Source organism: Cinclus cinclus, chromosome 4 (assembly GCF_963662255.1).
Source record: "Cinclus cinclus chromosome 4, bCinCin1.1, whole genome shotgun sequence".
NCBI classification, from domain to species: Eukaryota; Metazoa; Chordata; class Aves; order Passeriformes; family Cinclidae; genus Cinclus; species Cinclus cinclus.
The window spans coordinates 49,568,623-49,595,730 of NC_085049.1; the positions used below are offsets into that span (position 1 = coordinate 49,568,623).

General features: G+C 35.5%; 1 protein-coding gene across 1 annotated transcript in view; it reads left to right on the plus strand.

Annotated features, from left to right (window-relative positions):
* Positions 1 to 1,195: 1,195 nt before the first annotated feature.
* The window catches only part of PTPRQ (protein tyrosine phosphatase receptor type Q), a 98,131-nt gene continuing 72,218 nt past the window's right edge, over positions 1,196 to 27,108 (plus strand). The window contains exons 1-17 of the mRNA XM_062492511.1: positions 1,196 to 1,249; positions 1,713 to 1,824; positions 2,531 to 2,757; positions 4,932 to 5,001; positions 7,028 to 7,227; positions 8,581 to 8,830; positions 9,979 to 10,107; positions 10,846 to 10,992; positions 12,721 to 12,893; positions 15,268 to 15,481; positions 17,137 to 17,289; positions 17,400 to 17,579; positions 18,412 to 18,519; positions 20,965 to 21,246; positions 22,004 to 22,186; positions 22,825 to 22,926; positions 24,870 to 24,990. Coding sequence (XP_062348495.1) covers positions 1,196 to 1,249; positions 1,713 to 1,824; positions 2,531 to 2,757; positions 4,932 to 5,001; positions 7,028 to 7,227; positions 8,581 to 8,830; positions 9,979 to 10,107; positions 10,846 to 10,992; positions 12,721 to 12,893; positions 15,268 to 15,481; positions 17,137 to 17,289; positions 17,400 to 17,579; positions 18,412 to 18,519; positions 20,965 to 21,246; positions 22,004 to 22,186; positions 22,825 to 22,926; positions 24,870 to 24,990 — 2,705 coding nt within the window. The remainder of the gene's footprint in view (positions 1,250 to 1,712; positions 1,825 to 2,530; positions 2,758 to 4,931; positions 5,002 to 7,027; positions 7,228 to 8,580; positions 8,831 to 9,978; positions 10,108 to 10,845; positions 10,993 to 12,720; positions 12,894 to 15,267; positions 15,482 to 17,136; positions 17,290 to 17,399; positions 17,580 to 18,411; positions 18,520 to 20,964; positions 21,247 to 22,003; positions 22,187 to 22,824; positions 22,927 to 24,869; positions 24,991 to 27,108) is intronic.

Here is a 27,108-nt window from a genome sequence, read left to right on the forward strand (position 1 = left end):
ATTACATATATATTAGTAGATAATATTTTAATGACCTACTGAAGAATTTAAAATCTGATTCATTATTAGGCTTAGAGTGAATAGTACACATTTAATGGTGCATTTAAAAACAGAAGAAAACGAGATATTGTGACGTGAGCAGGCGGAAATTTAGCTTTAATAAAAAGAGTATGCTACCCAAATTTTGGGATCTTAACTGACTACACTTAATGGAATTACTGGTATTCCAAAAATATGAAATGCATAAAGAAGTTACCAACCCTGTGGCTAGCAGCAGAACAAACACTAGCTACATCTTGAATTTCAACTGTAGCACCTGTTATGTCAGCAGTAGTGCTAACTTTATGGCTGAGGACAGCAGAAACCCCAGGACTGCACAGAGATTTTGTTGACTGAACACTGTGCAGAGACATTCGAGCTTGCTCTCTGTGAATGGGCATCCCAGCATGGCTGGGAGGCCATCAGCCAAATCCCAGAGGTAGTGGAGCAACTGTAGCATCACATACTGCCATATCCAGACTGACCCTTTGTACAGCAAGTAAACTCTTGGATGCTTTCCTACCCAGTTGTAACTACTAATATATTTTAAATGGAATTATTTAAGTTGATGTCTTTTATTCCACAATTCTCTTTCAGAACCTGCAAAGCCAGAAGGTCTAAAATTCTTCAATGTTTCGTCATATTATTTTTCACTGTATTGGAGACTACCATATGGTCTTGTAGACAGATTTCATGTGGATCTTGTTCCTGATCATGCTTCTGTTGTTATCCTAGATCTTGGAGTTAGGGAGTATCAAGTACGTGTTTTTATTACAGGACTTGCAGGGCCAGCTTTTCCTTATGCACTGTGCTGATGAGGAATTCAAGCCTTCCTCCTTAGCTGTTTAATGAATATTTGAATATGAAAATATTAATGAAGGGTTGGTGGGACGGGAGCAAATTTCAGCATCCATAGTGAACTTACTGTTTTATAAAGTCTACTAGAAGGATGCAGACCATCATCCAAGGATTCATGAATAGTTTATCAAGGGAAGGGCAGTGCTATTGAGTAGTACAGACTAATTAATTGTGTACTTGCCAGGAAGATCTCTGCTTAAATCATTAATGCAGGCAACATTTCACTGCTAAGCCATCAAAAAGATACAGGAGCACTTTTTGATTCTGCTGTCTGGGACATATAATATTAACAGAAATAATGGTTGTTCTGGATGTTTTGCTTTTGTTTTTTGTTGGAACTGCAAAGATACAGGTATTTTAGATAATTTCTTGCTAAAAAAGTTAGTAATTATGTTTACTGAAAAGGATGGGTTAGTATAAGGGTCAAAAGCTTGTTTTTCAGGTTGCTTTTTTGTTCATTCATTCAAAGAGAAGTTTTATAGTGCTTCATATTTAATTTGATAATGATAATACAGAAAAAAAACTATAGATACATTGATAGGGGACTCTGGGATAAAATTAATAGTTAATTTTGTTGTTCTTTAATATTGAATGTTGTACACATCTTATGAAGGGTAGTTGACGACAAAATACTGCAGATAACAGATGTAAACACCTGCTTTTAGTAATGAATTGCTCAAAATTTTCTGGGTTTCTTTTATGCTTTGTTTGATTGGGTTTTTTCCTGTTTGCTTGTTTTGTTTTGTTTTGAGAGGAGGGAGTTAATTTTTGTGATTCTTTGTAAAAGGCTTAAATAAATCCATGTCCTATTTTAGGCTGATTTTTCCAACACTATTCCTGGAACAACATACAATGTTACAGTTTCTGCAACTTCTTCTTCAGCCTATGGTTCACCTGCAAGTAGAACTGTGACAACAAATGTGACAAGTGAGTTAAAAATGACTGATGGAATTTTGTTAATTTTTTTAACTATGTTTTCTTATGTTTATTATGTGCACAGTAATATCCAAGAGATTATAATGTTATAATTAAGCTTTGAACAGTCATTAAAATTTTTCATCTTCTTTAACCATTCAAAATACACTGAATCTGAAGTGTTCTATGAGAGCTTAAGAATTTAAAAGCGTTAGAAAAATTTGCTATTGTGTCATGTAATAATATCCAGACTCTGATTTATATCTATAGTGGTACATAAAAAAATGTTCAGAGGTATTTCCAAAACAATGTAGCCAAAGCAGATGTACTTTTTGAAAGAGCACACTTTAACCGAGTGCTCGAATATGTCAGACGTCAAACTGGCATTAAACTGTTTTTTTTAACAAAGATCTTGATCAATACATTTTTTATGTTCTTATAGAAGAATGTTCCTGGTGCTCCAAAATTAACTTAATAATTTCTAACAGGACTCTAGCCCGAAAACAATTACTTTTATTCAGAAGTACATCAGTTTTCAGAAGTTTTATGAGATTATGCTGGCAGATGATTTAATTTCTTTATAGAATCTGTGAATGTGTCTCCACCCTCATGAATCTTATTTAAAAATTGTTTTACATGTACGTGCTTGTGTGTGTGTATGTTGTGTATGTGCATATATATAATTTTTAATTTACTATTTTTTTATTTTTTTTTTAAGATCCTGGGCCACCTGTGTTCCTTGCAGGTGAAAGAGTGGGTTCTGCTGGGATTCTGCTGTCATGGAACACACCACTCTATCCAAATGGGAGAATTCTCTCCTATGTTGTTAAATATAAAGAAGTCTGCCCATGGATGCAAACAGCTTATACACAGGTCACAACAAAGCCAGATAGTTTGGAAGTTCTTCTCACCAGTCTTAACCCTGGAACAACTTATGAAATTATGGTAAAAGCTTTACAAATGCCTCCTAGTATTTCAAATTTTGAGTTATTGTAAATTGTGTGAGTTTATAATAGGTTCCTGTAGAGTTTTCTGAGGGACCATGCTATTTACTGTTGCCATATAAAAAATATATTAGCAAGACATTTGTTTAGTTGAATTTATTTAAGCAGTATGTTTAAAATCTACTTAAAAATGTTGCAGTCAAACTTGCACTGAAATGTACCTTTTTCTACTGATATTCTTATTAATATATGGCGTTTTGTGGTAAAACATAAAAAGCAAAGGGGAGAATTTTGGAAACATCTAAATCCTTCCTTATCTTTATTGAGATTTAATCTTTCAAACAACTGGTGCACTTTGTATATTACATAAATATTGTTAAATCATCTCAGACATATCCAAGAAAAGTACATCTTTCGTATATGGAACTTGTTTGCATTGAGATTAGAAACTCCTGATCCATCTCTGAACTCTTCAACAACAGATGCCTTCAGGTGGACAGAAATTAACTGCTACTCTCTTGGCAGTATTTGCCAAGCAATTCTTTGCCTGCTTTACTCTTTCGTAAGAACCTTGTAGAGGTTCCTCTTTTTAATGCCAAGAATTAAATGAAATTATGTGTTGATTTGCTTCATTCCATTCAGTTATGTTGAAGTTGAACATATGAGATAGGAATTTCCACATCTATCTTAATGCTAGCTTTGTTTCTGAGCTCTTTCTACAATAACTACCTTGAGATGAGATATAAAAGCAATGTTTAGGTAAAGACATAACTTACGATTTATATAGTGCAATTTAAATACTGTCAGAATTTCCTGACCGGATGTCCACCCCCTGAAGATCTCCAGTCAATTTCCTCAGCTCTTGCAATTACCGTAGAATTCATCAATGCCTGAGGGTGTTTCAAGTCATTGTCCCTGTGAAGCATAAGTAGGTAGGGTTGGCTGTAGTCATGAGGTGTGTTTGTGTTTGTGTGGCTTGGGAAGGAGCTAGCCAGTGACACAAGTTCTTGACATCCTAGATTAAGTCTTTGATGCTACCTTGTATTCTTTTACTGTGTTTGTCTGTTGTAGCTTTGTCCTTTTGTTTAATCTTTACAGTCTTTGAAAAATGCACTGTTTAGTGCCAGGAAGTGATTACAACAAGTTTCTCTTTCTGGCCTGGGGCCTTCTGTTTTCTTTTGCCTTTGTTACCCATTGTGTGCTGTCTGTCGCTTCTGCAGTGACCCACACTCAGTTTTGCACACCTACCCCCTCTCACCCTTCGTTCCCCACAGGCTGCACTGTCAGCTCCCTAAACCCCACAGCCACACCTTTGGTGCCTGACATTGCCAGATATAACCTTGCTGGAGAGCTTTTTACTTTGCTCCTTCTTTCCCACACCTCTCACATTCACTGTTGGAATTTTACTCACGTTTACCTTTTGTTGTCACTTTTACTTTTTTTCAAAATAAGAAGTCAAACTTCCTTCTTACTTCTTTGTAAGTGCTGGATGCCAAGGCCCATCACTGAGTTGAATTGTCACCAAACCCTATATTGCAGAGCTAATGGAATTGTTGTTTTGTTTATCTCCATAAATTCTACTAAAGTCTTGATATATTGCTCTTCTGTGGGAAGATGATTGTGAGCACAGCAGCATCTCCATTTTAAAGTACATCTACAGTCCCCTTACTTTTGCCTTTCTACAAAAAGACATGCTTTCCATGGGTTTCTGCTTAGAGACAGGTTGACCTGCTCTTGCTAACCTACAGGAGACAGAAAAATGAAAGGGAACTTATTCTCCTTTTTACCCTTTTAAGTTATAGTAAGTAAAATAAGAATGCAGAACCTAGTTTAAGTGTATTGTGGCAAGAAAAAAGGAGTGTTACTGAGGTTGTTCTTGCTGTTGATTATTGCATGAAATAGGGACTAATAAAATAAATCCTCTTTAGATGCGTGGTTATTCATATGTGGTTTTCTTAATTTCTTATGCTGTTACATACTTTTCCCATTTTATTTCTTTACATTTAAACATTGAGTATAAATTATACAACACAAGTATAAAGGGCATCTTCATCTGTATATTTATAGTTCAAAAGCTAAAAGTTGTATCTCTGTGTATTTTTAGGATTTTCATATTCCCTGAAACTGTATATACTGTAGATTTTCTAATATGGATTCTTTCTGTTTTTCATGTAGGTTGCTGCTGAGAATAGTGCTGGTATTGGAGTGTTTAGTGATCCTTTCCTTTTTCAGACTGCAGAAAGTGGTAAATTTAATAAAGCTGTTAATTATTTTGATTAAAGCTTCTCTAATTTGTTCAAATAAATTTCCATGATATGTTTCATACTTGAACAAATTCCAATGCATTTAGAACAAAATCCCTACTTTCACTCAGTGACAAAGGTTCATTTTGTTCTATTTGCTAACAACAGCATTTAGGGTGTGCCTATACAGGTGTTTGTTGCACAAAAAGTCTGGTTTTCTTGGAGTTTTCCTGTACCAGTTTCTAGGTAGGCAGCTTCCAGAAAGCAAGGTGACAGCAGAGCAGAGCCACCTATCAAGTGGATCCATCTGCTGTTGCCTGTAACAGTTCTAGGATACAGACTTTCTTGTGGGATCATCTCTGCCATTGTCTGCTTCAGTCAATCTGCCTTTGTTTAGTGATGGGTTCTAAGAAGCTTAGCACAGAATGTATTTTATTAAATCTTTATGTATTAATTCTGAATGTATAAAAAAAAGGTGTCTGAAATGAAAATTTGAGTAGGTAGTTTTGAAGATTAAAAAGCATAGTCTGACTTTGCACAATTTTTACTAATTTATTGTTTGTGATCTTGCTTGTGCTTCGGGAGCAGTTCTGCCCTGGCTGACAAGCTTACACCAGTCCACTTGAAAATCAGTGTCAATGGAAAACAGAACTTGTGCTGCCAAGGCAGTGTCTGTCCATCTGTGTTTGGGCTGCTCTCTGTTTCTGTGCAAACTATGGAGTGAGATATCTTAATTAATGGCAGAAATCATCACTCTGCACAAATAATGCAGTAATTTATGAACCCAGTATAAGGAGGAGCAGTAAACTTGCCACGTGGAACTATGTGAAATCATTATTCTTCACTATTTGTACATCATTGCTGGTAAAAAACCTTATTTCTGTGAGCTTTATTATTTACTCATGTTTGACAGAGGACAGCACTGGCATTTCGCCATATGAGAACATGAGCTTTTTATTTTTGGAAGCAATTTTGTCTACATTTTTTAAACCTAAAATGCCTTACTATTAATGTAATTGGAAGGTTTCTTCAAATTCTAGATTAGTTATGTGTCATTGGTATAACATTTATACTTTTACTTCCTCAACTGTTTTTTTTGTTCTAATTCTTGCTTTAATGGATAAGGAAAACCAAACATCTTAATCAACATAAAGATGGGAAATTTAAAGTGAGAAAGTTAGACAGAAGATCAAGTTATTTGAATATAAAGCTTGTGGTTTGGGAGGAGGGGAAAAGAAGTGAAAGGTCTGGAAGAGATTTAGCAGGACTGAAAGCACTAAATATGAGGCTTGGAGGAGCTGTCTCTCAATTCACCTGTGGAAGGTCTGTAATTGTGGAATGGCCGTTTTTAAAAAGAGTGTGAAAAGCCTTTTCTATTTAGTACTAAGGCAGCTATTGCAGGACCTGCTGCTGACTCTGCCACATGTAGGCAGCAGTAAGACAGGGGCTCTAATTCACAGGAGAGTTCAGCATGTAAAATAGCATGTAAAATCTGATTTAGATGCTGCATCTCATTCCTTTGTGCTGTGATTAATACTGATGCTCTGAAAAAAGGCCACAGAAATTATCACTGATACAAAGAGCAGCATTTATGCAGTACAGTGAATAGTCCAATTTAATTAAAGCTACCAAAAATCTGTGTGCAGCAGAAAAGTTGACACAGGTAAAGTGAAATAAAACACACAGCGTTATCAGATGCTCTTAGCCAGATAAAAAAAAAAAGGGCAAAATTTTTCTGCTTCTGGAACAGTAGATGGCTTGATTCTGAAAATATTTTTAAATTGACCAAACCAATAACTATATAAATTTTATGAGATTGAAATAATTATATTTCTCACTTAAACCAGATTGAAAAATAGCTGGTTGTATATCAGCTACTTTACATGTGTTTGTGAATTATTTTTACATGTTTTCTTCAGAATTTGGGAGCTAGAAATGTCATTTTAAATAAAAAAACAACCTATTTTCTATTTTTCAGTGCTGAGAAGAAAAGTTTATCTCACTGCTTTTGTTTGTTTTGTTTTCAAGCTCCAGGTAAAGTAGTGAATCTCACAGTTGAAGCCTTGAATTCTTCAGCTGTAAATCTGATCTGGTTTCTCCCTCGGCAACCAAATGGAAAGATAACTAGTTTCAAGATTAGTGTGAAACATGCAAGGAGTGGAATCATAGTGAAAGATGTCTTGGTTAAAGTAGAGGACCTTCTGTCTGGCAGGTTACCAGAGTGTAATGTAAGTACTATGAACCTTTTAAATTAGAAATAGACTCAACCTACAGAATATAATTTTATATTTAACATTTGGGACATAAAAATGTGGAGGCTTGCTTTTCAGAAAGATCAAAAAACCCTTACAAACTTAGTCCCAAGACAGGATAAAATGGATGAAGAAAAAACTTTCAGTTCAAAGTAGTTTAAATGGAATGCTTTTGATTGAAAAGTTCAGTTTAATCAAAGTAAAAATGTTATGAAAGGTTAGGTTTGGCATCCTTTTAGCAGAAAATCATTAGATAGAAAATTCCTGGTTTTTCAGATTTAAATTTTTTATTTTTTTTGTTTTGCACTCTATCCAATTAGAAAAAAACAAGAACTTACAGGGGTTTTTTTGGTCAGTGCAGACATATAATATTGTTAATGTCTTCTTTTCCATATAGTATGATAATGCTTTTTGTATTTTAAAAATAGGCTTTATTCTGCGTATCACATTCAATATTTTTAAATATTTCTCATATCAAAATAAAAAACAAACATGATTAGCAGAGTAATTTTCAAAAATATAGTTGTAGTGTGAATTGTTCTTATTTTGAATTCTGACCTGCAACCATTGTATCCATTTGTAAGTTCTTTTTCTTTATTACTTTTATCACAGTTTTGCAATTACTCAAATGTCAAAACATCAAGTAACCAAACTTTTTTTTCCTTTTATCTTTTTTGGTTTTTTTTCTGATTTCCTACACTTAGTGCTTTAACGAAAAGTGAAGTTTTAAATTACGTAAATTATCATAAATTTGATTTCAGTTTTTATTTGGAAGGTCATCCTAGGCATTGCAAATGTTCCTGACACCAGGCTGATTTAATTCAGCACTGAGAAGGCAGGCTGCCACCTACTGAATCATAAACATGGGTCACCACAGTGCCTAGCAATTTTTCAGAGTTGTCTCCTGACGTGATGGATTAAGAAACTCCTGTCGGCTTTTATCCATGACATATGGATATATGTATGTTATACGTATGTATGCACATACACACATACAACATATATATGATGCAAAAGGATCTTGCTAGGGAAAGTTTTCTTCAAGAGACTGAATGCTGAAAATGGAAACTAGAAATAATTAAATGAATCCTAGAGAGATGCTTCTGTTCAGTCAGATTTGAGATCTTTTTCAATGAGGCAGGAGACTATAACACTGTCACTAACAGGATGCACCAGCACAGTCTGTCTAAATTTGGAAACTGAAGTACAAAAAGGAGAACCAATTCAGGGTAATTTTTTTCAAAGATAGTCTCTCTGTTTTTATCTACATATATTTCCAATTATTGCTTCTAGATGCACTTTATTATGTTTCATACTTTGTATTTATAGGATAAGAGTGAATCTTTTTTGTGGAGTACTACCACTCCTTCAACTACTTTTGGGAAATCCACAATTCTTACACAGACTACAGTGACACCAAGTACAGAGATACCAAGTCAAATGAGCTCTGTTTGGAGTGAACCCATCAGCTTTGTTGTAACTAACCTCAGGCCATACACCACCTATCTCTTTGAAGTCTCTGCAGTTACCACTGAAGCAGGCTACATTGACAGTGCAATTGTCCGGACACCAGAATCAGGTGCATTAAATACATATGGCTTTAAAATGGCAATGAAATTCTCAGATTTATGTGAAAAACTTCAAAATATAAGTTTCATTTCCTGCTGCAAGATACTTCTGTCCTAATCTGTCTTTATCTGTATCATGCTTTTTCATTTTCATGATTACTTAATTTTATCTGATGGAAGAATTTGAAAATGTGTATATATTTATGTATCTAATAATGTACAGTGAGTGAGAGTTCACTAGTTGTTAGGAGTCAAAGATACCAAAATTATTCTCAGGACAAATTAAATAGTATGAAGAAGTGAGGACAATTTAAGAACTGCAAATAGTAGAACAGTGGTAGAAGAATTGAAAGTAAAGATGAAGGTCTTAGTTGTCAGGCATAATAGTCTGAAAGTGTGTGTTTTGTGTACACAGAAATGCACTTAAAGCTTATTTGCCTTTGTAGAGAAATAAGCAATAATAAAGAAAACTCCTGTACTTATGTTGCCGATCTGCACCTATTGCAGAAAATTGTTCCATGCTGAAAAAATCTTTAATCACTAAGTGAAGTTGATTTTTGATTGCTTGCTTACTGAGAATTTGGAATTGAAAACAATTGTCCATGAGCAGCATTTTTTATAATGGCTTATGTAGTGGGAACACTGTTAATAGAGCTGTACAAAAAAGGCATTCCAGATGAATGTTATTCTGGCTTTCTGTTTACTAGTACATCATTTTTTTTGCTTGAGATGGTTTAATGTTACTTGGTTCCCTTTCATACAGATAAAATAGATAGCATTGTTCAGATAAAAAAAAATTATTCCCTCCTAGAAATGTTTAGTTCAATTGCCTTGATATAATTTCAATAGCCTTGGTTTGCTGTACTGTCTAGGGCTAACAAAATTTTGGTCAGTTTCTCTTCTATTAATTTCAAGGCTAATTTCCATTTTATTTTTCACCTTTGTCTCTTGGAGATTATTTGCATATTATCAACACTCTTGATATCTTTCCTGAGAATTACCTTAGAACAGAAATTAAGTAATTGTAATGATATGCTTTTATGGCTTCCCTTCAGAATATTTCATGTTTATGTTTAAAATTAATTGTCTGATATGGGGCTCTTGGACAACCTAATATAAAGTATTTTCTGTTCAAAGACTTTTTTCAATATTGTTTAAGTTCCAGAAGACCCACCACAGAATTTTGCCAAGAGCAACATTACAGCAAAGTCTTTTTCAGTAATGTGGGACCCACCAACCATAGTAACAGGGAAATTTAGTTACAGAGTTGAGCTGTATGGGCCATCTGGTAAGTCAGAGTTGATGTTACTGTTTCTTTTGACTTTTCTGTGATTATTTCCTTACACATTCTTGTGGGCCTGCCAATCAAAAATAGATAGTAAAAAGTGGAGTTATGTACCCCTTTTTACTACATTTTAATGATTTTTAGATTAATTTTAAGGGTAAAGTCAGTCCAACACAAGGAAGAGTATAAAGTTAAATTCCTAAGAATGGAGAAAATCAACCCCTCCTCAGTTTTTCAGGAGATGACAGGTTATGCACGGCTGAATTGCTGTGCTTATATATCCAAATCGTTCTGTACTTTCCTTTATTTTTTAATTTTTCTATTAAAGATTTCAGGAGAATTTTCATTCTCGTGCAATATGCAATGAACTCTTTAAGACTGTTTTGATGTTTTTGTAATTTTTTTGAACTTGGACATGTATAGATACAGAAATTATAGAACTGCCTATAGTTAAGTAAGACATAAGCTGTATTTTAAGGTTTTTATGGGACCACATAGGAAAAGTACGATAATTTTTTTTAATCTCTTCCTCCTTAAACTCACACTTACTTGAAGTGGCTTGTTTGGTTGGTTAGTTGGTTGGTTGTTTTGTTCCCCATATATTCAACATTATCCCACTGAAGTTGATTCCCGGTTAGCTTTTCTCCAAACAAAGCTGTCCTTTTGTTTGTTCACCTTACTGGAAAGTAGCTATGGACTGCTTCTGTTTTAGACCTAAGATCTCTTGGTGTTCAATTCCAGGTCATGTTCTGGATAACAGTACAAAAGACCATAAGTTTGTGTTTAGTAACCTTGTGCCGTTTACAACATACGACGTGTACGTGGGTGCTGAGACAAGTGCCGGGTTGGGGCCAAAGACCCACCTTACAGTTTTCACTCCTGCAGATGGTAAGTTGGTATAGAGAGACAAAGCAAATGGATTGAACGTGATGAAGGCTTGCAGTTCTCCCTTCAGAGCCTTTGAGGTACTTTGCAAAGGAGACAATGCATGTAAGAGCACTACAAGAGATAAAAAAATGATTACAAGAAAACTAGAGAAAATAAATCAGCCGAATATTATTATGTCATTTATTTATTTGTTTTTTTTCAAGTTCATGCTCTGTCAGTATATTTATCCGCTATCATCGGCCTTCAGAGATTGTGAAAGAAGTGCAGTTTCTTTCTAAAGGAAAGTAGTTAATTTTGGATGCAGTAATTAAGTTGCAGGGGCCCCTCTCCCCCGTTAGATGGCAGCAAGAGGAAAAGAAAGGCCAGCGCGGATTCAGCCCCCAGCTCCCTGTCAAAGCTTTCCTTTGACTCATTCCCACCAAATCCAAATCCAAGTCCAAATCCATGCCCGTCCGTGATGGAGCCGCCCTCCCGAGCTCCGGGACAGGCCCAACATCAGGGTCTGTCCCGGTACAGTGGAGTGCTTGGTGCTGCCTCTGAGCCCCCGGTTCTGGGCTCTGGAGCTGCGGTCCCGAGTGGTCAGCTCGCCGGGACAGAGACCTCGCTCGCGTGGAAATGCAGTTGGATCGGACGTGGATGTGACATTGTGCGGGATTCTCGGTCAGCATCTCAGGACGCAAGGAGGAAAAACAGATTTGGAGTGTAACAGTCTCAAAATGGTTATGCCACAGAACACAGATTTAGAAAATCTGCCTCAGGGATTGCTGGCAGTGTTTGTCGTCAAGGTGTAACACTGGGAAGAAAACCTATCTTTATTTATTATATTCTTTCCTGAATGGTCTGCTTGTGGCAGCTGTCAGAGACAACTTCCAGAGATGTCCTACCTGAGTACAGTCAGTCATTTTCATCTTGTGCTGAAATGCACTGTCAGAATCCAAAGGGAATTTTGGTGGGTTTGGGGTTCTTCTAGCATAACACAGAGTGTATTATTTTAATGCCAAATCTAAAATCCTCCTTATGCAAGTAATTTCAAAATTGTCTTTTACCAAAGTGTATTAGGGAAAAGAAAGTTATTTCTGTATCAAATCTGAATATCATTCAATTGAGTATAAATGTATATTATCTGTGGTGGCCCTGTAGAAATGACAGTATAATTAAGACTGAATGTTTAATGAAGAGTTTATATAAACTATAAAATTTCTATCTATAATTTATATAGATACATATTTTATATCTATAATTACACACATATAAAATATATAATACAAATAAAATTATATAAACCTAAACAAAATTATATAAACATTTGTAAAAGGGAATTTAACAAACTGTATCACATTAATTTTTTCCCAGCTTATTACTTCATTCTAGTATGGCTTTGATGATTTTAGAGCTAAACTTACATTTTCAAGTGTACTGAAGATTCCATATAGGAAAATAGCAAAAATAGCTTGATTCCAGTCAAGTAGATCTCAGCAGAGCTATCCTGTTTTACATCATCTTAGTCTCTGACCATACTCATACATATGCCTTCTGTATTTAAAAAGGGTGCATATTTTTAGAACTGTAACTTGTTTTCTAAGGAAATATGTGAAATAAGTCTCTACCCTATGCAGGGCCTACTCAGAAGATAAGGATGTGAAATTTTATTGTCTATTGTACTTTGCATACAGTGCTTGCAATAACCACAAGTGTTTAATGAGCTCAAATTTCTTTCTGAATATTTAGTCCCAGGTGCTGTATCAGATTTGCAACTAGCAGAAGTGGAAGCCACATATATCAAAATTATTTGGAGGAAGCCACAACAACCAAATGGAATCATTACCCAGTACAGAGTTAAGGTACATGTGCAGGAAACACTCATCACCCTGGAAAACACTATTCTTGGAGACAAAAATAAGGTATTCTTTTCTTTTTTTCAAATATGGATTTTATGTTAGATTAAATTTGCTCTCAGCCTTACCTGACATTTACAAAAATGTGGAACTAGGTCCAACAGATGAGTTGTCAATGTTTTTAAAAGCCAGCTTGCCAAGGCCACTCTCTTTCTCTGACTGGCTTTCAAAAACATTCCGATAATGTTGTGTCCACAACATGAAAAAATAAATCATTCTGGCAGAAGGATCCAGCTGATGAAGGCAGGAAGACACAGCCACAGTCTTGGCCTTCGAGTCCTTGAGTTCTTTGTGGCATAGGGTGGCCAGACTATTAAAAGTAAAATATTTGGGTGCCTAAATTCATACACAGCCCCTCAGTCAAACCTCTAGAAGACATGGGTACAAACCCTGTGAATTCAGAAGAAGTGTCCAAAGGCTGGTTAAGTGTTCTACTAGCAAGGATGACAGGCTTAGACTTTCTGCCGCCTTTTGTATTCTTAAATTCACATGTGTGATGCAACATGCTTAACTCCATGCTGTGGTTGCATACTAAGAATATCTGTGCACATCTATGGGATCATATCTCCTAGGGGACTTATGCTGTCAATCTGTCTAGCTTCTGGATTTTGGGTGCTGATATGCTTTACATGCTTAGAGGAGCAGCTCTGAATATGCAGCACAGAACTGTAGACCCCTAGCAGACATTCAGCTCAGGACTGCATTCTTTCTGAGGTAGGGCTTTTTGGGCTGAATTTTGAAAACAGGTGCACAAAGTCTGCATAACTCCTTATTTTTTCAGACAGTGATGTCTTTCACTGGATCTGAATTGGAATCTAAGTTCTTGATGTAGAGCTCGAGGAAGAATTCACTTTCAAGTTGAATAATACACATTAAATAGAACCCTGGAGCCAAATGTTAAATAAGGGGCAAGGGGAAAAATATTAGGATAAGGATCCATTCATTAAACCAGGCAGGAATCCTTGGAAAAGGAAAGTGTATAACTCCGTAATTAAAGATTGTATCATAGTTCAGACACAAAAAATTGAAGTAGTCTGCACAAAAATGTTTTAGTGTCAGAATTTCATATTTTTTGAGTTCTTAGTGCACTATCATTGCTGCTTTATAATAATTTATTGAATGTAATTTTCTAATTAAAAACCAAAGTAAATCATAAAAACCCTTATCTTTATCTAGAACTGCATTGACCACAGCTTAGAGCAGCTACAGGACTTGAACTGGCAGACCTACATTGTTAATGGTATTCAATAACCAGTAGCAATAAAAAGCTGTTTTCTTGTATGTGAAAAATCCTCATAAGCAAAAAGTATTTCCATGTGGCCTACTATTTTTCTCTAAAATGCTGGTGAAGATGAGTCAAACACTGTTTTTACCTCTTGGTACCTAGGTGAGATTGATGCTCTGCCTGTGCCTGTGGCTGATGTACCTCGTGTTAAAGGAATAAAAAAGTGCCTTTGCCCTTTCTCTACCCGGAGTCCACAGGGAAAGGACTAATGTGTATTAGTTACACCACTGTAAAAGCATCTCTCTCTGGCAATGAGATGGGCCATATGTGTGAGTGGGGAGTGTTCCTGATGAGAGCAGAACAATTCAGAGATACTTGAGTCCTGGATTTGGTCCCAGATTTTGAAGGGGCATGAAGATCTGATGCTAAGGCACCATTTTGTACCTATGCTCTAGCGTCTCTCTTTTTTCTGCTTTTGTTTTTCCTCTCTTTGCTGTTCTTGCTCCACTTATATCTGCTGCCATCCCTTTCCAACATTTGTTCTATGTGTCTTCTGTCTTACTGGCCCCGTATATCACTTACCTCCCTTTCACTCTCCCTTTTCACATATATACACTCTTATTTTCCTTTCCCCTTTATTTTATTAGCTTCTGGGTTTTGCCCTCTCCTCTTATTCCCTCTCAGAGACCTAGTCAGCCTGTTAATCCTTTTCTTGAGGGTCTGGAAGGGCCATCTGAAGAACCGTTGTTTACAATGCCTGCTGCCTTCTATCAGGATAAAAATAAAATCTACCAAGTTCAAATGTGTATCTATTCAATATAAGTCCAAAGACATAGCTTTAAAATTAAAGACCTTACTCTAAAATTGTCACCTTAATATAAGATACATATTTTAAGATTTTTTTTAAGAAGTGGTGTTTGATTAAACAATAACCAGAATAAAATTTTGTAGGCTACTAGCAGCTGAACATTTTTATGACAAAGACTGTATTTTAGAAATCATTGTAATGATCAATAATGTTTGATGCCAGCATTTATATAGTATGTATATGCATGAACAAGCACACAAGCATTATTTCTATATTATATAAAAATCTAATTATATAATTTAGTGATTTCTAGGCTTGTGATTTCCTTTTACATTTCTAATTTATAGTATCTGATTGATTCCTTGGAACCGTATGCCATAAATGAAAATATAAAACCTTCTTCTCCCCCTTGGAATTCAATGGAATCAGGCAATGATTCATATGAAGGTTCAGCTGAAATGTTTTCCAGCATTCAGACAGCTTCCCCAGTAATATTTACAAGTTTATCTGGTGATAATATACGTGTTATAAATGGAGCTGAAGAACTACATTCTGCTTTGGGTAAGATATTTTAGGGTATATTTCTACCTGCTTTTCTGTTCTGAAGGACCCCCATCACTGTCCCAGATATGATCTTTAGCACATGGTTCAAACAAATTATAAATGGGTCATTTGCTGGAGTCAGATTTTTTTACTGCCAAATAACCTTCTGAAGCAAATGGGAATGCCACACAGGCAGGAACTAGCCCCTTGTCACCCAGCTGACCTTCTTCCTAGTGAAAGGAGCACCCGAAAGCCATCAGCCAAGCTGCATAGACAATCAGTTATTACAGTTGCCAAAGCAGGTGTGATTGTCAGGGATTAACATATCTCCCAGCCCTTCAGAGACCTTGATTTCTCTAAGCCTTTTGACTAATAGGTTTTCAAATGACAGTAAAGGTAAATAGGTCAAAAAGTTACAACTTTGCTGTATGGGTTACAAACAGGTGGAGATGACCCCATGACATGGTGATGTCATTAGTGAGTACACTTGTTCTGTATTATCAATGGACCACTGTTTTTTTACCAAGTATGGATATTTACAAATCATTAGGCAGTCCTCAGCTGCCAGGCAGGGATTTTGAATATCACTCTAAATTTTTACAGTGTTTTGAACAATGGGGAAAAAATAAAGGTTTTTAATAAAAAAAATAAGTCACTGAATTAATCTATATACACCAGTATCTAAAACCAGAATTTAATCCATTATTTTCAATGACAGTGGATATTTTCTGTGCTGTGTTAATCCTGAAGAATCTTCCTTGTCATACACAGGAAATGTACAGTGTTTTAAATGTAAATCTTCTTTTTATGGCCTCATTCATTTTGAGGTATTGAGTTGCTAAAAGATGTCTGTATTTCTGAAAATTTATTTCAGCCAGTGTCTGTTGTGATCTACCATAAAAGTATTATTTTATAGTAGTTAAAGCTGTTGGCAGCCAAATTTTCAACAGAGTTTGCTGATTTCTCAATACATTTTAATGATTTTAATGCCCTTCTCACTGAATTCTGAACCTGATATTCAGGTATGTGAAGCACCCACACCTTTTCCTATTACATTGGCATGATGACTGCTTTATAGCTGTTGATTCTGACTAACACAGTTGCTTTGTGGCTGACTTTGAACTTTATTTTATGTGCTCCAAAATCTCTTTGTGGGCATGAATGGCTTCATCATTGTACTGACCTCAACTCTTCTGCTAAAAATACCAGTGTGAAGGGATATTTGAAGGCAGCCTTTCCAAGTATTGTTGTTCTAGCCCCACTGGGAGGGCAAGGAAGAGAATCTGTATTTCTCAATTAAATATATTTTAAACCCCTCAAAATCTCCATCAGCCTAGGAGCCATTGTTCTGAAATCACTGGTGAGACTAGACCTTACACAAAAGTACCCTTTCCTAGCTTCTAGGGGATTACACACAAAACCTCACAATTCTACTTGTTTCTCATTCATTCTTTCACCTAGGCCAATCTATCTATTGTACACATGAAAATGGACCTATAATAGACTCTCCTTTAGGGAGTTAAGAGGTGGAATGTAGACTTTTCTTTATAATTGAAATGAAAATTAATTCTTTTAGAATAAAATAGTTACAGGTTGCCATTCCGAAGTGAGCTTGGAATGTATAATAAAATGACTTTTTGAGTAAGTAGTTATTTCTCTCTATTTACTCACAGATAATCAATATAACATCGACATTTTGGCTGAAGAGCTTTCATATGTTATAAAGGGCCTCACACCTTTCACAGATTACACAATTAGTGTGTCTGCTTTCACTGCTGTTGGAGAAGGACCACCATCAGTTCTTTCAGTCAGGACACTCGAACAAGGTAAATTGTAACTCTGGTACTATCAAAGTTAGCAGACAGAACTTATTTCACTGAATGTTTGAAATTTTTAGTAATCTATTTACTTACTGTTATGTTTTTGTGTTTTTAAGTCCCAAGCTCAGTACAAAATATATCTTACAAGAATATTAGCTCCTCCTCTGTCTTGCTGTATTGGGATCCTCCAGCAAATCCCAACGGGAAAATCATTCATTATACTGTTTATGCTATGGAACTGGATACAAAAAGAGCATTTCATGAAACAACTTCAAACAACAGCTTACTTATGACAGGTACAGTGTCAGTTGATTAAAGAAATATAAAAATCTAAACATGCAAGTATATTTTACAAACTTATTTTTTCCAAGTTTATATAATGTAGCCATTTGAAATGTATATGGATCAAATCTCACATGTTCACACACATCCACACACTGCAACAACATGCAAAAGCACTGCGTGTGAAAACAAGGTTGGGACACTACTCAGACTTGTCTGCTGTGGAGGAATATGTAGGGTATGTGAGATGGGAGAAGAGGACTGGTTAAGATTAACAGTAATTTTTGAAATGGTACAAGCAATAATTTGTGAAATGGATTTCTCCTTGGAATATTTGCCTCAGTCTCCTGTGTCCCTATAGGAAAATAGTCCTAAATTGTCAAGTCTTTTCCAGATTTGAATTTTTTTCACAGTATTGGTCTGACATTAATGACAAGTTTCTTATTTTAAGGTGGTAATTTTTATAGTAATGGAAACAAACACTTTCTTAATGTTTTAGGGAAATTTCATTTATTTATTGATGTTAATAAGAATAACGCATATAGACTAATCCCCCATATTTGGATGTTCATATATGCATCCTTTGATGTCCTTGACAAATTCTTTAAGCTATTTAAAGGATTGAAGCTAGTTGACTTACTCCAAAATCTGCTGATTTAACTGCATGCCAGTTTGACTGCCACCAAATAAATGGTTTAATGTGCATATTCTTTTAGGGGAAAAGGCGTACAAAAAACTCTCAGAACAGTATCCGATACTATAGTTTTATAAGTAGCTATGACAGAAGAAGTCAACAGTCTTGTTCATGAAGTTATTAGTCAAGAATTTTAAAATTAATCTTTTCAGGTTTAAAAAAGTACACAAATTATAAAATGCGAGTCGCAGCCTCTACTGCAATTGGAGAAAGTGCTTTGTCTGAAGAGAATGATGTTTTTGTGCGAACCCCTGAGGACGGTAATACATTGTTTGCAATGATTATTTATTTTCTGTACTGAAGTTTGTGTTTGTTCAAAAAGAAGACTGGCACATAAAAAAAAGGAAAAAGGGGAACGAGGTGTATAAATAAAACCAACGTTGAAATTATTAGTCCTCTATCAGTCAGTGACTTCATTCACATCATTTTTAGGTAAGTGCTAAAAAAATAATGAAAGCTGCAGCATGACCTGCAATCAACTAATTTCCAATGTGATAAACAAATGGAAGGAAAGCTGCAGAGCTGAGGCTCCCTCTCTCAAAACAATATGTCCCTGGTACCCATCTAAATCATAATCTTTGTGACTCCATTTTATCTTTTTTTTCTTTTTGTTATCATGTGTAAATTAGGTTGGTTTTAAAGCATATGAACAGTTCAATATTTCAGAGGCCATATTTCTATTTGTAGGCAAAGACACTGATAAAGTGAAAATTTTCTAATGTTCAATATAATAAGCAGTTTTTTTGTATAGGTTTTATTAATTTTAAGACTGGTCAATAATTTTAATGTCAGGTATAATACTACATTATAATTATTTCTGAATCTTCCTTTCTTATTTGCAAGGCAGTTTTCAGCTCATGAGGCATTGAGGCAAGAGCTGGAGTTGTCACTGGCTTCTGCAAAGAAAATATGGGAATTTGATTTGCAGAGCAGAGCCATGAATATTCATTTTTTCTTGTTTGTATCAAGTTTGTATGTTCACTGGTTTCAGTGAAAATACACTGGTTTCACTGGTTTAATTTATTTCCAGGTTTACTGAAGTAATACAGAGGATGATTGGGCAATTGTCATTTACCTCTCTCATTTTCAAGTGTACTACAATACAAGAAAAAAATTGAGTGTCAATAAAGAAGAGAAAAGGACTACAGGATTAAAAATCATGGGTATTTATGAGGCTTAGGTGATTTGAATAACCACACGAAATATCAGATTAAATGGTGATACTTAGAATAGTTGCAAATCTTTTTAAAATTTACATTCTCCTATGCTGTTAGATTTTTTACAGAGGAAAGGCATATCACAAGAACAGAAAATTACTAATAAAAATATTCTTTTCTATGAAACTTTACAATCCCTTGCCTGTGAGTGTTAAAGAAATTTTTCAGAATAGAGTTTCTGTCTTAAGAGCCGACAGCCAACTGTTCCTTCATTCATAAAAGAGCAAAGCAAGGTTTGACGAAACCAGTGAGAAATCCACCAAGAATTATTGCCTTTTTATAAGGCTATGCATAATTGTTTATCTTCTCTTTATTGTTTATCTTTCCTGAAGTAATTCAGGCTGAGATTCATGTCTCCTTATTTTAGCCAATCTAGGAACAGAAGCTTGTTTGACTCTTGAAAATAGAGATACATGCAAATAAAAGATTCACTGCAGCTGTCTTAGATAACTTGCATTAGGATGGAAGAAATTAGGTTGTTGGATTTAAATATTTTACCATGCCAGATAAATGGCAAAATGCATTTCAATTAAAAATTAAGCTTCTTCACATGGGAAATATCCATGTGGGTAGTCTTGTCATCCAGAGACTCATGATCTGTTGCAGTTAACATTTTCATGTAGTGAGAAATCAGGAATGAAAGTGATTTGTGAGACCTTTTAGGCAAAAAAAAAATCATTATGAATTCTGAAATATCTGCAAATGGGTATTTGTACACAAACTGAATCTGATGATCCTGAGTAGGTAGTATATTTGTATCTTGATTTTACTTGAAGGCTTCAGGGGTGAAGCGGTGAAGCCTTCAGAGGAATCAAAGTTGACATTCAGAGCTGATTTTATTCTTAAATACAGCCCACTCACTCCTTCAACACTTCCATGCCTTATTAGCTCACTGAAGTCATATGAACTCATACATAGCCAGTAGATTTAGCCACAAACCACCCTGGAGATGGACTTGCTTTGTGCATGACCTTCACACCAGAGCATGCAAGATTTACACTGGGTTCACTAACGGGAATTTAGTTAGCGTGCATACAGTCCCTTTCTTGGTTCAATAGTTGACTGAATGAAGTACTAAGGGTGGTTATTTACATAAAAAGCAGTAAGAAGACATTAATCCAAATTTAAAGAACTAAATATGAGGAAGAAAATGAGAGGATTTGAAGGATCAGTCTGCATGAGACTGGTAGAGAGAATTTTTATTTCTTAATAAGTGCAGTTTCAGATAGACTTAGAAGACGATGGAAAAAAAATTCCAGAAAAGCTAGAGTGTCATAATGCAGTAAGATGCCTAGTTTTATGAGTGGAAAAGAGACATGCCAAAATTAGCTGAGGTAAAAAGTGATAAGACTTTGAGAAGGAGAGTGAGAAAATGAGTGTAGCCCTTTTGGTACAGTTAGGATCCAAAGCCAGGATCCAATAGGTTTATGATCTCAGGTCTGTATTCAATTATATGAAGAGGGTTTTATTCTGATTTTTGTATTGCAGAACCAGACTCCCCACCTCAAAACTTAGAATTAATAAATGTAACAGCAACAGAAATAAATCTGAGATGGTTACCACCTGAGCAGCCTAATGGTCTCATAACTCGCTATGAAGTTTTGTACAGTGATTTCAATGATTTTTTAATTAAAAATGCCTCATCTACAAGTATATCACTAAGTGAAATGAAGCCATATACTCTCTACAACATCTCAGTAAGGGCATTCACCAGACTTGGCTATGGGAATCAGTCATCTTTTCCACTTCTGGTCAGAACTTCTGAAACAGGTGAGTATTTTTTAAAAAATGAAAATTTTTGAGAAGACATTGCTTTATGATAACCTTTGATGGCCAGGAGAAAAGTTTTAATAATTTAAAAAGTATTTGCTTACTTTGCAAGGCAGTGAGTTTGAATCCTGTTTTTCCCCTTTATATACAAAGCAAAAGAACAAGGCCAGGTGCTTGGTAAGGGATGGGGAACCAAAAGCCTGGAGGTCCCTGGACCAGCTGAGCAGAGTCCTCACTAGCCAGGACTTGTCTCACCACCCTGCTGCAAAGAGCATGGGGCAGGCAAGGCGTGGCAGCCAGGGCCAGTCTGGAGTGCCAAACACCTCATGCTGATGGGGCAGGTCTGAGGCCAAGCCAGGGAAGAAAGTTCACAGGTTCAGTGACAGTAGCCAAGCCAGACAGAGCCCAGTGCCAGTGGGGCAGGTCTGCAGTGGGGGAGCCAAGCTAAGGCTGGGCTGCCACGTCAGGCAGGGACTGGATGCAAGTCAGGGACTGGATCAGTGGGTCCATGGCCAAGCACAGCCATGACAACAATGAAGCTGAATTTAGATGATTTCTATTTTTTTTTTAAATTACCTTGTTAGTACTGTATGTGTCTGTCTTTGATCTTCAAATTCAGCCTTTTTTACAACGTATTTAATAAAAGATTTGTATATAAATCCAAATGTTTACCATGTTTTTCATTGAAGCCAATTTATAAAATTTCTTTCCACATCAATGAAACTGACTGAAATCTTCTATCATTTTTATCTTCTAGTTCCTGATTCTGCACCAGAAAACATAACCTACAGAAACATCTCATCCATGGAAATCGAATTATCTTTTTTTCCACCATCCATTCCTAATGGAATCATACAGGCCTACACAATATATCTCACGAGGACCAATGGGACTGAGCAAAGAGTTATAAACACTACTCTTCTGACACTGCGTATTACAGGCCAGTATATAATGATCTGGAACTCATGGCAACTGTGAGTTTTTCTAAGAAGTGTGCAACAGACAGAGATATAGAAAGTTTTTTGCTCCCTGTCCTGAGAAAAAACTTGAGTCCTGTGGTGAAATGGGCATTGAATGGTATAGAGTATAACATATATGTCACTGTATTTTAGATGTTTAAAGTACAAGGAACTTCAATAGATACCTTTGCAGACCTGTCATTGCAACAAAGTAAACCCTCAACTCACCTGCATATCTTTCTGATCTTATTCTGGATAAAAATCTTCCTTTTCCACTCACCTTTGCATCTATTCCTAAGTTCTGTCATTATTGCTGAGGCATGGCATAGCAATTAATGCTGGGAGCTCAGTACCTTCACTGCTACATTTTCGTAGTAGAGCCAAGGACAAACTGCAAAGCATTCTAGGAATATGAAGTGAAAACAGGCAATTAGGGCTTTTCCCCTTCTTTTGCAAAGTATTTTGTGTTCCAAGCCTTCCCAATGCTTCTTTCAGTCTCTAATGATACAGATCAGTGTGACAGGCTTATTCCCCACTTCAAAAATACTTACAGTCCATTAAAATAAATAATTTGTCCCATTGAATGGTTGTTTCATTGAATTATTCTTCTTTTGTTTAGATTTAAGTAAATATACAGAATATACTGTAGAAGTGTCTGCTAGTACCACAATGGGGGAGGGCGTTCGTAGTTCACCTCTGCATATACTAACTGATGAAGATGGTAAGTCAGAACAGAAGTTTCAGTGCATCATTTTCTACCTGCATTCTTAATTTACTCTTACACTTCGTGTCAGATGTTTTTAAATTTATGCACTTCTGTTGGCAGTTATGTCTCTTCGTCTCTATCTGTATGTATGTATCTACACACAAACATGTTTATCTATCTATCTACCTATCTATCTACTTATATATTTATCAGTAAAAGCTGTATGAAATGCTACAATTGCTGTGCATGGACTTTTGATCTTAGCAATATCTTATGACTCTGAAGAATCTTAATTTAGTCATATTATTTTAATCCAATATATGACATGGTAGAATTAAATATTATACTTGGTTTTTCAGTCATGTGAGAGCTGGGGAAAGGGAAAACCACAAAAATGCAGTTTGAATGGTCCAGGGACATTTCTGTGGGGTTTCTTGGGGGAGATATTTTGTTTATTCTAAACAGATGCATGTACAGGTACACATAGATAGATATGAAATTATTATTATTATTATGAAAATGCTCAAAGTTCATCATCTGTAGCACTGGACTTCCAAACTGAGCTGGGGCGTGTGCAGGCTGAGGGTAAAACACAGCTGTTGTAAATCCTGCTAATTTTTACACTAGATCACAAATCAGCAGAGGAACCTTAAAATTATAGCTGTACTTTCAGTACACAATGTTGTTATGCAAAGTTATCCTTGGTCACCTTTCTAGATTCTGAGGGTAATCCTGAAAAAAAAATCATAGCAAAAATCTTAATTTAGGTGCTGTGAGTAAAGTAAAACATAAAATACAGCTATCAATATTTTTCACTGGTAAATACACTCACTGAATTCAATGACCCATTATTCATGACAAATATAATTGTTTTTCTATAACATAAAGAGTTATAAAGCCTTTATGCCAACTTTCAAGACAGTGAAAGGAACAAGAAGTGAGAAACAACAATATTTATAATACACCACATGTTCCGTATTCACAGGAACAGAGTGTTCCAAAGTTCAGACCAAATGTTTCATAGATTTGCTAATAGTTATGCTCATATTCTCAATTTTCATGCATGACTACAGCTATGACCTGAATTTTTAGTGCATGATGCTCTTTGGTTTAATTTGAGAAAAGCAAATATAGTTCTAATATTACTTCATAGAGATACATAGGTCCATGAATCAAGATGAAGATAAAGATTAATTTCTCAACAATATGCTGATAATAAAGCAGTATCATTCATGACTGCATTAGTTATTTTTCCTCAGTAAAATTAATAAGAACCTTAGAACAAAGCCAAATGATGTCTAACATTTTGATTTATTTACAATGTTTCCCAAAAGAGTTGGGATATGGTGTCATCTAGGGATGAATTTTAAGGATCTCGGTGAATGCCTATCTTTTCATTTGCTCTTGTGACATGTTAAATGCATGAATGTGGTCCTTTTTTTTGATGGAGTGAATAGATTTTACTGCTGTCTAGTGTCCCACAATTTTCTCATCTCTCAATGCCATGCTTATCCACTTTTTCACCTTTTGGCACTTTGTAGAGTTTTTTACAGCACCTTTTTTTCCTCAGAGGAATTATTATGCTGTATTTTACATGTGTTCATATCTATAAAAATAAAAGCTCTTGCTTTTATTAGAAGGGGAAAAAATTACAGCGATGTACTTGGGCAGTAGGTGAATCACTGTGACCTAGCCATTGCTCTGTTTTCTCATGAAGTACTTTTACCATTGAATCACAGAAACAGATGTTCTAACACCACCATGCAAAATCTTCTTTTATCATCTGTCAGAAAAAGGAAAAGAAGCTGTGCCTTAACATTAGCTGATGGGTATTGTACCAGTGTGGTACAAGGTTAACTTTCTATGACAAATAATTCAAAGCCTATTTAAGGATGCTGTGTATCCCACCGACCTTAGCTGTTTAACAAGATGTTGTGTCCTATTCTCTCATTTTATAGCTCCAAGTTCTCCTCCACAAGCCCTCTCTGTAAAACAGTTGTTGGGTGTCACAGTGAAGTTGTCATGGAAACCTCCACTGGAGCCAAATGGAATTATCCTCTATTACACAGTTTACGTCTGGTAAGATTTTTCTGGAAGTAGTTCTGAGGATAAATGTTAATCTGTAACCTATCAGGAATGTAAGGTTTTTGTTACACAATATGTTGGTTGCATGTTTTGGGACAGCACATATTCATCCAGCACTTAAAATACTGGACGTTTTTATATGCAAATTCAGAGGAGCCAAAAACTGGGGGAACACTTTCAATATTTGAACATTTTCAGCTTTTTTCCAAAGGTTATGCTACAGTAAGTGAATTCAGATTTAAACTGGAGTATGGTGCCTATTTTCATTATATTCTGATTAGGCCTGATGCAAGGCAGGGTCCATACTGAATTGTCAAGGAGATTTGAAATAGGCTTAAAATAGAGAAATATTGCCTCCTTTTGTAGTCAGAGTGTAAAAGCCATGTTCAGAATTTTTTATGCGCTATCAATTATGATTACTGTTATATTTTGTATTTATTACACTCATAGAAGCAAGCAGTTTTAACAGACACTTTTCATTTGTGTTCTAGTTTTTTTAATATTTTTTTATTATTATTTTTTCCCCCTGACATCATCCTGTGATATTTTTTCACCTTTACAAAGGAGTTTTGTCACTTTAAAACTTGCAGCTTCTGTCCTATTCCTTGCAAGACATAGTTTGTTTTAGCAATGTGGCATCTCTCCAAAGATCTGAAACTTCTACTGGGAGTGAAAACAGTTTTTATTGATCACTTTTAATTTATTGCATTTATGCTTTACCATTTTATTGCCACTACTAAGGTGCAGGAAGCAAATACTGAAGTGTATAAGATGTGAACCAGAAGTGCAAATCATCAGTTGTTATGGGCATACAACTCTTGACCTTACATTATTTTATTGTTATTTGACAGTTTTGGAGTAGGGTTTGGCCTCAGTCACTACTGATATTTTTATTTTAACTATAATTTCTGGTTAAATTGATGATAAAGTGAACAGGAGCAACCTCTTCTTTCCAGAAAAGTTGAATTTGTCTTCTCTTGTTAATTCTACTCTACTAGGAATATTTGTTGCACTTTAAAATAATGACAGTCCTCAAGATAGGAAAGTTATCTCATTATAAGGGTTGTGGTTTTGATACATGCTGTGTTCAAAGGCTTCAAGTTGTACAACTTTTCATCCTTATATTCCCTCACAACTCACTGCTTTTGTTACTGTGAGAAAAGATTTAGCCAGAATTATTTAAAAAAACCCAAACTCTTAAATGATCCTTCTTTCTAAATATTGCAATTAAGCAACCACACGACTTCTGGCTCTAAGCCTTGCCCCATATTTTTTTTTTGCTCTGTCTTCTCTCTCCTTGCTGTGCCATGTCTAAATTTAGAGAGGCTTTAAGGTATCATGTTAAGGCAAGGACATTGGAGAAAAATTCCCTTTGCCTTCAAAGGGGTCATAACTTCACTCCTTCCTTGACAGGGAGAGAGGGGTTTGGAAGGAGAGTAATTTTAAATATTTAAAAGAGTTGTCTATACAGTTTCATCAAATGCACTGCAGGGAGAGATTCGACAAGCCAAATTGTTGTGCCATATAGTTGCTACTCTTGAGAGGTATTCTATATATTTTGGAGTAGACTGTTAATCCCAGTGCTTCTGAGTAAAGCAGAAAGAGGAAGGTTACTACAGTTGTTAAATAAATGTTCCTTCACTTCACTTCATTATTTTGTAACAGTTACAGAGAATTTGGTAACCCTTCTTTAGTTGATTTAGAACAAGAATCCACAAGCAATAAAATAGAAAGGGTGATATTTGCAATGTTTTCAGTTATATTTCATGGAATTTGTCAGAGGACAAGGTGGTTTTGGGTGCTGGCAAGTAGTAAAAGAACTTTCTTCTTTCCTTGAGCCTAATAGCTCATACTCCCTAAATGCAATTTTAGAGTATTAAAGGTACAATTAACAAAATTGCTAAACTTGCATGTAGCTATTGGTTTTGGTATTATCCTTTCCTGCAAATCTTTTGTGAGTTACTTGTTAACTAGGTCTATTTTGAGGTACAGAGTCTTAAGAAAATATGCTACCTGTTTTTGTCAAGTGGAATTACGGAATTTCTTAGAATATGTGTTGTCTGAATTTTTGAAAAACATTATTTAAAACATTATATTATTTTTCTTCAGTAA